The 10,248-nt window shown below is 40.2% G+C and overlaps 1 protein-coding gene and 1 non-coding gene across 2 annotated transcripts in view; both read right to left on the bottom strand.

Annotated features, from left to right (window-relative positions):
* The window catches only part of LOC132183674 (transcription initiation factor TFIID subunit 2), a 67,883-nt gene extending 58,152 nt beyond the window's left edge, over positions 1-9,731 (bottom strand). Inside the window, exons 1-4 of the mRNA XM_059597046.1 lie at positions 9,482-9,731; positions 9,060-9,390; positions 8,329-8,474; positions 8,148-8,214 (exon numbers count right to left, since the gene is read on the bottom strand). Of these exons, the coding sequence (XP_059453029.1) occupies positions 8,148-8,214; positions 8,329-8,474; positions 9,060-9,390; positions 9,482-9,597 (660 nt within the window). The 5' untranslated portion in view covers positions 9,598-9,731. The remainder of the gene's footprint in view (positions 1-8,147; positions 8,215-8,328; positions 8,475-9,059; positions 9,391-9,481) is intronic.
* TRNAF-GAA (transfer RNA phenylalanine (anticodon GAA)) lies at positions 6,273-6,345 on the bottom strand. Its single transcript has one exon. It is a non-coding gene; the product is annotated as a tRNA-Phe (tRNA).
* Positions 9,732-10,248: the final 517 nt, after the last annotated feature.

The raw sequence follows: 10,248 nt of genomic DNA, 5'->3' as shown, positions 1-10,248 counted from the left end.
TCTCCTTTGTTGTTTGTGTTTGTGATGGAGATAGTGAGTAGGATGATTTCGGCAGCGGTTCAGAGGGGGCTGTTAGAAGGCTTCAAAATCAGCAACACTACAGTCTCTCACCTTTTATTTGCCGATGACACCTTGATTTTCTGCAATGCCAGGCCTGCCCAGTTACGTTACCTGCGGTGTTTGTTTCTGTGGTTTGAAGCTGTTTCAGGGTTGAAGGTTAATTTGGCTAAAACGATGCTTATTCCGGTGGGGAATGTGGAGCACGTGGATATGCTAGCCGGTATCCTAGGGTGTGAGGCGGTTACCTTGCCAGTGAAGTATCTTGGTCTCCCATTGGGAGGCTCTTATAAGTCCAAGCATATTTGGGATGAAGTTATTGAAAAGATTGAACACCGGTTAGCCAGTTGGAAAAGGTTGTATTTATCGAAAGGGGGCAGGGTCACCCTTATCAAGAGTACCCTTGCTAATATGCCCACTTATTTTTTGTCTCTTTTCCATATTCCGGCGAGTGTTGCGAGGCGCATTGAGAAGCTTCAACGCAATTTTCTATGGGGAGGGATAGGAGAAGAGTTTAAATACCACTTGGTGAAGTGGGCGCAGATCTGCACTCCGATCAAGGAAGGAGGGTTGGGTATTAGGAATCTAATGATCTTCAACCGCGCTCTTTTAGGGAAGTGGTTGTGGCGTTATGGGTCGGAAAGAGATGCTTGGTGGAGAGTTGTGGTAGATGCGAAGTATGGAAGTTTATGGGGAGGGTGGTGTTCTGCTGAGCCTGGAGGGACGTGTGGGGTGGGGTTATGGAAGAATATTAGGAAAGGGTGGGATACTTTCAAAGGCTTTACGAGATTTGAAGTGGGGGATGGGACCAGGATTAGCTTTTGGCATGATTGGTGGTGTGGAGATTCTGCTCTCAAGATAGCCTTCCCGATCCTTTTTAGTATTGCTTGTGCGAAGGATGCCTCAGTTGCGGATAATGTGGAGATGTTGGGTGGGTCCATTCAGTGGAATGTGAGTTTTTCCAGAGAGGCTCATGATTGGGAGGTGGAGGCCTTTGCCTCCTTTTTCCAGGTGTTACATTCTACTAGAGTAAGAAGAGGGTCGGAAGATAAGTTATGGTGGAACTCTTCCAAAAGAGGATCTTTCAAGGTCAAGTATCTCTTTTTCTCTTTGGCTTGTTCGGAAGGGAGGAGATTTCCTTGGAAGAGGGTGTGGCGGACTCAGGCTCCCCCTAGGGCAGCGTTCTTTGTGTGGTTGGCAGCGTGGGGGAAAATTCTGACATTAGATAATCTCAGAAAGCGTAATGTGATTGTGGTGAACAGATGTTGGATGTGCAAGAAAAGTGAAGAGACGGTGGATCATCTTCTTCTTCATTGTGAGGTGGCGTCTGCTCTGTGGAGTGCCTTTTTTGGCCGTTTTGGGTTATCATGGGTGATGCCTAGACGGGTTTTCGAGCTGCTAGCATGTTGGTGGTCTGCAGGTAGGGGGGGGAGTGCTGCAGTCTGGAAGATGGTGCCTATTTGCTTTTTTTGGTGTATATGGAGAGAGAGAAATAATAGGTGTTTCGAGGATGTGGAGAGGTCTATTGAGGACACTTTAGCCTATTGTTTCCATACTCTTTATCTCTGGACTGTAGCTTATGTTTCTCCGGTTCCGCTTAGCTATGATGATTTCCTTGTACGCTTTTCCCCTTCTAGTTAGGTGTTCCTAGTTGTATACTTCCAGTGTACTTTGGGGCGCCCTACGCTTTTTATAATATCAGTACTTACCTATCAAAAAAAAAAATATGCCAAAAGCAGGTTAAAAAACAAAGAAAAAAGAAAAGAAGAAGAAGAAGGCTATCAGTTCTTATTTTTGGCAGCCAGCCCACTCTTTAATATCAGAGAGCACACTTTGGTCACTGCCACTGCAGAAAACATCCCAAATATCTTCTTTGCCACTTAAACCATAGGTGTATATCTTTGTGGAAACAAGTGAATGATGGTACAACTTTAATTTTGTGATGTTTTACAAAGAATTTGAAGTACTTCTATTAGGCTACAAGAAAGCTTTTATTTTTATTCGACAATGGCAACTTGCATTTTCAGTTGAGTTCTTTAATATATAAAATTCAAGAAGTAGACTTGGAATGTTTATATATAAGTAATCAATAATTATCATTAAAAGCATAAAGGTGCCCCTAAGTATATAGGAATTGTTCAAGAGGAAGCACCTAACTAGAAGGAGCACAAAGGACAAGGAAATCACTATAACTAATCGACAAAGGATAAACATAAGCAGTTGTTCAAAAATACAAAGTAGACTTAAAAAGTTACAATTTCCAATAGGGCTTCTGAGGATAAGTTTTATAGACTTCCTTAATACATAGGTTGTCAGGTTTCTTTTAATGCATTATTAATTTAAAGAAAACGAAATACATTTTGTTCATTTATTTACACACATGCATAATATAAAGAAGTAAGCTTCATTAGTATTCTTTTTTTTAATGAATAATAATTTATTAGAAGAAGAAACAAAGTACTCGTACAAAGAAAGTATACAAGAGAAGAAACCACCCTATTGGGGTCGAAAATCTAATTCATTAGCATTCTCAATGCCACCCAAAATAGAATAAGGTGCTTGCAAACACTAAATGACACCATTATTCATAAGCAGAACTTGTACACAGATTCCTCCACTTTTCAAAAGATGCCCAAAAAGAAAAATACCAAAATCACAAATACAAGCAGGTAAGATCCTTAATTGGTGTCAAAGTAGGAGCTTTTCGACTTTCACAATATTATGATGAGATTGGTGGTGGGCAGCTTCAAGCCAAAAAAAAATACGGTTTTTGTGATTGTCTAGAAGAAATTAAAAAAATAAATGTTTCAATTATTTAAATTGAAACAATTGAATAATCAAGAAGCTTAATACACCCTTCATAAGTACTTGTCAAAGATATCATTAGCACATGTCTACAACAACATAGCGTTTCAACAAAAGTCAAACTCCTAAAAACCCTTGCCTATGTTTGTTGGATCAGCAAGTCCAAGTAGGGTATCCCCTTGGACCATGAGGCAGCCTTATTCAATAGGTCATTCAGAATCGAGCACCCCATATAAACGTCTCACATATGATAAAATCATAGGAGTACCAAATCAATTAACTTGTTTTGCACTCGCTTTGTAAATCAATTAACTTGTTTTGCACTCGCTTTGTGATCCTTAATAAAAGGAACTCATTCTCTCTAGAAGTTGGTTAGGCCTTCCTTTAGTTGAATTTCCTTGGCAGATACTGAGTTACTGTCCAAAGACATAAGGAGCCTCTTATGCACCGCATATATGAGGTTCTTCCCTTCTTACTAAAAATTTCTTATTTAAGAAGGGAAAATTTCTTGCTTGTTGGTGGACAGGTGGTAGCACTCGGAGTGCTACTATGGAGAACATGGTGCCTTCTTGCCTCTTGTGGTGTCTTTGGAGGGAAAGAAATTACTGAAGTTTTGAGGACCGAAAGATGACATTGGCGGAACTTGAGTGCTTTTTCTTTTTTTACACTTTATACTTGGACAACTACGTTTGTAGCTCCCTGGGAGCTTAATTTTCATAATTTTCTTGTACTTTTTTCTCCTCCTAGATAGGTATTTTTCTTCTTTTTTTTTTTTATAAGACCTCGTAGCTAGGTATTTCTCCTGTATACTCTTAGTGATACATGGGTAGTGCTTTTCGCTTTTAACACTTTTTGCTTTTAATGATATTTCGATGACTTATAAAGGAAAAAAAGAGGGGGGGCAAGGGGGGAATAGGAAGATCTTGTCACTAGATCAGTGTATAATTTGCAATATTTTGCAAAGGACTCCTATGACCACATGAATTGGGATATGTTAGCTATTTGTGTTAGACAAGAGGAGAGCATCAAATGGTACATCCCCATTCATTGTTGATTGGAAAGGATGATTCTCAAGATGGCTTATAAAGGCATAGGAAATTATCACAATTTATTTCCTCTACAGTGCTTGAGGAATCTTTTTTTTTGATAAGTAATGATGATATATAAAAAAAGCGCAGAGGGGCGCAACCCATATACACGGGAAGTATACACAGAGAGCGCCTAGGAGGGAGAAAAATGAAAAAGAAACTCAGAGAAACTAATCACTAAAGGAGTAAGCCAAGCGGCCGTCCAAGAGTAAAGAATAAAGAAGAAAAAATGAATCAATTCCTCTATGGTCCTAGTGGAATTATCAAAACATCTAGCATTTCTTTCATTCCAAATACACCACATAAGACATAGAGGAATCATCTTCCACACCACCGCGCTTCGAGCTCGTCCTCCCGCCCACCAAATAGCAAACAAGTCCCTCACCCGGCAAGGCATGACCCAATGCAACCCAAACCTCTGAAAAATCATGTGCCAAAGAGCACTTGCAAGCTCACAGTGAAGAAGAAGATGATCGACTGACTCTCCGTTCTTCTTACACATGCAACACCACTCCACTACCACTATATTCCTCTTGCGCAACGTATCATGAGTCAAAATTTTCCCTAGGGCTGCAGTCCACCCGAAAAAAGCCACCCGCTGAGGCGCCTTAGTACGCCAGATGCTCTTCCAAGGAAACTCCTCTTTACTAGAAAAGGTCAAGGCCTTGTAGAACGACTTAACCTCGAACTTGCCTTGCTTGGACGAAGACCAACAAATACGATCTACACTGCCTAAAGAAACCTTGCAAGAATACAACCGCTCAAAGAAAGGAGAAACCAAATCCACCTCCCAATCTTGGACCGATCGTATGAAAATGACATTCCACTCCACAACCCCATTCCTCCCAATAAAATTATCCTTCACCCAAGCATCTTTGTGTCTGGCGATATTGAATAAGGACGGGAAAGCTTGCTTCAAAGAATTGTCCCCACACCAAATATCATGCCAGAAACGAACTTTCGATCCCTCCCCCACCTCAAACCGAATACCTTTGGCAAAGGAATTCCACCCATTCCGAATATGCTTCCAAAGACCCACACCATGAGAGCCCGAAGCATCCTTCGTGCACCACCCACCTTCTTGGTCTTCATACTTAGCTTCGATCACCTTACACCAAAGAGCCCCATTCTCATTTGCGTATCTCCAAAGCCATTTCCCCAAAAGAGCTTGATTAAACTGGTACAACTTCCGAATACCAAGACCCCCATAGCGAAGCGGGCTGCAAACTTGGTTCCAACTTACAAGATGCAACTTGGGCTCATCCCCAATTCCTCCCCATAAGAAATCTCTTTGGACTTTCTCAATCCTTTTAGCTACACTTGCCGGAATCGGAAACAGAGACAAAAAGTAAGTCGGAAGATTAGCCAAAGTGCTCTTAATGAGGGTTAAGCGGCCTCCTTTAGAAAGATACATTCTCTTCCAACCTGCCAACTGACGCTCCATCTTTTCGATCACTTCATTCCACATAGCCGTATCCTTGTACGACGCCCCTTGAGGAATCTTAAAAGGGCACAGTTTCCCCTTTCCTCTATGTGCCTTTATTTATTTTTTTATCTTTTAAAGGGATGGGAGAGTACAATTTATTGATTCCAGCATGTAAAAGAATCTTCCTATAGATTATTAAATAAAAGATCTTTTGTACGAAGCAACAACAGACCACAAAAATGGATACAATCTTCGATTCACAAAGCAAAAAAAATATAGTTAAAAGAAAAGAGAAAAAACCAAGAATCTTATTGCTGATAAATTATTAGATATTAATTTCCCTTCAAAGGCAGTAGCACTGTAGCAGGGTAAAAGATCAACTTTGTCAATAGTGAATCAATAGGGAGTTCCCAAACTTACAAGATTTGTCTTCGTAATAAACTTTCAACCTTAGTTACCGTAGAAGAATATGTGACATCTTCTTTCTGTAAGAGGGTGGTTGAACATAAATACCATTATAGACATTTTTCCCCTTTGGAAGAAAATCCACATTTGTATAAGAAGGATTTCTCTAGCCTCCTCTTCTGAACTTCAATATGCTAACCATATTCTTCACATTTATATGTTACCAATCTACTCACTTGTTTGGGTATAGCATCAACCTAAGAAACCCCAAACTAATCATAAAGTTTTAAAAGATGGGGGAGGCAACTCATCTTCAATATTAAGTCTGAAGAAGGGTTTACAAGAGCAAACAGAATGCAACCAAAGCTATCTTCCTCTTTAAATCAAGATTGGTGCTCCACATAGAGGGGTGTTGTACTTATCAAGGGGAATCTTTCATCCAATAACCACATTATTAGTTAACTCAACAAAGCCCCAATCCCTGGGATGCATGCGGTGAGCGTGGATTGAACACGCGACCTTCAGATCTTCAATCTGACGCTCTCCCAACTGAGCTATCCCCGCAAATTACGCACCAGTTGGGAATCGAACCCTGTCTCCACCATGGCAAGCTCTCTTATAAAGTTTCAAAAATCTAGCTCAAATATCATTTGTTTGGCCAAGATTTGTCCCTCCAGAGAAATGAAAAAATTGGGAACTAGAACCCCCTAATTGTCAAAAGGACACCACCATAGGTGCAAGAAATTAGAGAGGAGAGAAAAAATCATTGATAGGCAGCCAAGCTCCTAAAATCCCTATGGTGAACTCACAGTATATGGTGATGTTGTAAATTTAGAGAAGGCACGTGGCCCAAACAGAAAACTACAAAAACAAATATCTTGTTAAGAATTTCAATTATTTCATGGTTAAAATTCCTCAAAAAACACACGCGAAAACTAGATTCATGGATTAGAATTCAATGACGTTACGTTTTTCTTGTACTTTTTCCTGTATACTTGGGTTGCGCTTTGCTCTTTTAATGATATTTCATTACTTATCAAAAAAAGAATTCAACGATGTTACATAATTGTTAGACTAATTTGATGAGTACATGCTCTTTTTCCTACCAGGTATCTTGGAAACTGCAAGAAGTTTTCTAGGAAGGAACAACAGGAGCCCAAAAATCCCCACCAGATGTTCCAACTTGTGGTCCACTACCCTAAACAGCAAACCCCCATAAGTGATCAAGTTATAGCGTACTCATTCACCTCCTTTCGAATATCCCTTCTCATCCACTACTTTTTTTTAACCAATCAGCTACACTATGGGTTTTTCCTTCTTCAGTCCCTAGAATTGCTAAAAACGCTGTTTTATCTTTTTGTTATATCTTGGTCTTTTACAATTAAGGATTTCGTGGGATCCATCATGGTTTAAACCCACTATTGTCTTTCTTTCTTTTTTATCCCTTTTCCCTGCACTGACTCTTCACTGCTGATTCTTTTCTATTTTCCCCATGATTAAACTAGAAACGTTCTTTGCAAGCAAGAATATTTTTTTAACAGTTAAAGAGAATGGGAGGATGTAAAATTTCATTAAAAGGAAAAGTAATTACCTAAAATATATTATTCAGTACAGCATGACACTGATTCTACTACTTTTTTTTTATAAGTAAAAATGCATTATCAAAGCGCAGAGGGGCGCAACCCTAGTACACAGGGAGTATACAAGAGAGCGACTAAGAGGGAGAAAAAGAAGAAGAGAACATAAGAAGGAAATCAGGGAAACTAATCACTAAGGGTGCTAGCCAACCAGCAGTCCAAGTGAATAGGGTGTACAAGAAAAAGTGAGTGAGATCCTCAATGTTCCTAGACAAGTCCTCGAAACATCTAGCATTTCTCTCAATCCAGATGCACCACATAAGACAAAGAGGGACCATCTTCCACACAACAACACTGCGAGCTTTGCCACCTACCCACCAAGAATCATACAGCCCCCTAACGCTGCCAGGCATCACCCAGCATAAACCAAACCGAGAGAAAATGGCATTCCATAGGACCATCTTCAACATACTACTACCAGTATTTCAATTGCAAACCAATGATCTCCTCTATTAACTTAAAAGATGTGGAATGAGATTATTGAGACTACAAGTGAGAATATACATGGCATTCATACATTATCAATAAGAGTTTGTTAATAATGTAAGTCATATAATTAATTGCACAATATATAGTATACTTAAAATAAATAAATAAAGGTTGAACATCAATCATTATATGAAATTTTTGTTTTGAAGCACCAATAGATTGATCACAAATATATGCACATCTTCCAATGGAAATGCTCATAATCACAACACTCATATACAAAAATATCAAGTATCCCACCTGGTATAGCAAGGTTCCATTGCTGACAGCCACAAGATTTTGCGCAACCGTAAACTCTAAATCATAGCTGAACATATAACATAAAAACCCCATCAATACATCATATGAACTATGAAATGGCCAGAATTACCATGAAACACCCACACTCACACAGACAGTCATACAATCAAACAGTTCATACCAGCAGCGCTGTGAACTGTCATCCATACAAGGGAACCAGCAGCGTGCACGCCTTATCTGGTTATCAGTAAGTAGCACATTATTCTTGAAGTGAATCCCCGTCTCTGCCTTCTCTACCCAATACTCAATACGAACCAATCTCACATTCTGCACCCAACGTTAACTTACATGAGAAAATACAAGAAGGAAAAAAAAAAAAAAAAAAAGGGTGTAAACCTCACCACAACCACCTCCTGTGCATTCTCAAAGCATACCACCCATTTGCTTCTTCTTTTATGAGCAAAAGGAAATAAAATATTGGTTCAGATTTAAATGTCTCTGAATACGTGCCTAGGTTGGTTAGCTACTAACTATTACACTAGGGTTTCGTTTTTTCTTTCTCTTGTAGATTTTATTTTCTTATACTTTTCAATGGTAGCAGTACTGCTGTCATATTTCTATCCATACAAGATGTGCCATAAAGTATCTCGTCAAGTTTTCTAGTATCAGGCTAGCCACTTGGGTTCACATTGCTCATGCTAATACTAATAGGTTCTTCACCTTCGACACAATTCCTAAACGAAAACTGAAATGCACACACACAAACTATAGAAGTATAAGCTACCCGCTAAATCTGAGGTAAGCAAAACAAATAACTCCATCAATGACCAAAAATGTTAATAAGCCTCCATTCAAGACCTGCACAACATTCAGTTAACCAAAAGCAGCAAGAACACGGATAGAAACTATAACCTGCTGCTTAGTCTCGCCGGACGAATGAAACCCGTTCTCCGCCACGGCCTGCTGATCACTCCCACTCTTGAAGCCCTTACAGCAATTAATCAACAAATTGGGGACCAATTCCCTCTCAAGCGCCGATACATATGCCGCTCCAGCCGCATCCGCCGCAGAACTTAGCGTCGACACCGCGCTCCACCTCTTCTCGCTCTCCACGTGCTGCTGGCGCGGGTAGTATTCGAAGTCCGCCGCCTCTCCGTCTACCAAAACACTCCCAATCCCCAAATTCTCCGCGTGTAACCCTACAATTCCAATCTCCGGCACCGCAATTTCCAACTCCGTATGCCTAAAAACAAACAAAAAATAATAATAATTAAAAACAAATATTACTTGGCATATACGTACAAAAATGAGAGGGAGTGGGTTTAGAAACAGACCCGTAGATTTGGCGCCGATCGATATCGATGGAGATGCAAAGCTTTTGGTGGCGAACTAGGGCTCCGGTACTTTCGGGCTTAGCGTCGTCGTTTTTGGGCTTGCGAGGCTTCGCCATGGCTAGGCGGACCGTAGTATTGCATGCGTGTGAGCAACTAAGCTGTGTGCATTTCTTGGCTCAGCTCGATGGGGTTGGATGGTGTATATATAGACGGACTCATTGGCTCTCTTCTGTTGTCTCTCGCCGATTGGTTGACGTCGTGCCCTAGCCAATACAGACTCTCGTTTCGGCCTGGCTCCTACAAGTCAGTGGGCCAGTGGCTGTGATCCAACGGTGGTGGTTAATTCTAGTAGAACCAGCGCACGTTTTTTTTTTTTTTTTCCTCTTCCTATTCAAAGGGGGAAAAAATAGGATTACAATTACAAAGGCGTTCCGCTACGAATTTTCAAAGAGAAAATGGGAGAGTGAAAGGGAATGCTCCCAAATATAGGATTCGAACGGTCCATTTGACAAAATGGTGGATACAATAACTTGCCCATCTTGATGTCTTCAATGCAATCAAATTCTAAAATAATAATTCTACACATAGTTTCTAACCTGACAATTGTTAGAACAGTTTTCAACACGGTGGATTATGCGTTTTTCGGAGCCTTCAAGATCTACAATACGTTTTCGTCATGCACTCCAAATCACTACAAAAGAGCAAAAAACGGCAGTCAAATAGTTTCTAAGATAAAGATTGTGCTTTGGGGCACAATAATTCAATAT

The sequence above is a fragment of the Corylus avellana genome, chromosome ca6 (genome assembly GCF_901000735.1).
Source record: "Corylus avellana chromosome ca6, CavTom2PMs-1.0".
NCBI classification, from domain to species: Eukaryota; Viridiplantae; Streptophyta; class Magnoliopsida; order Fagales; family Betulaceae; genus Corylus; species Corylus avellana.
The sequence above is the reverse complement of the archived record's forward strand: the minus strand, read 5'-3'. Positions and strand labels throughout refer to the sequence as shown.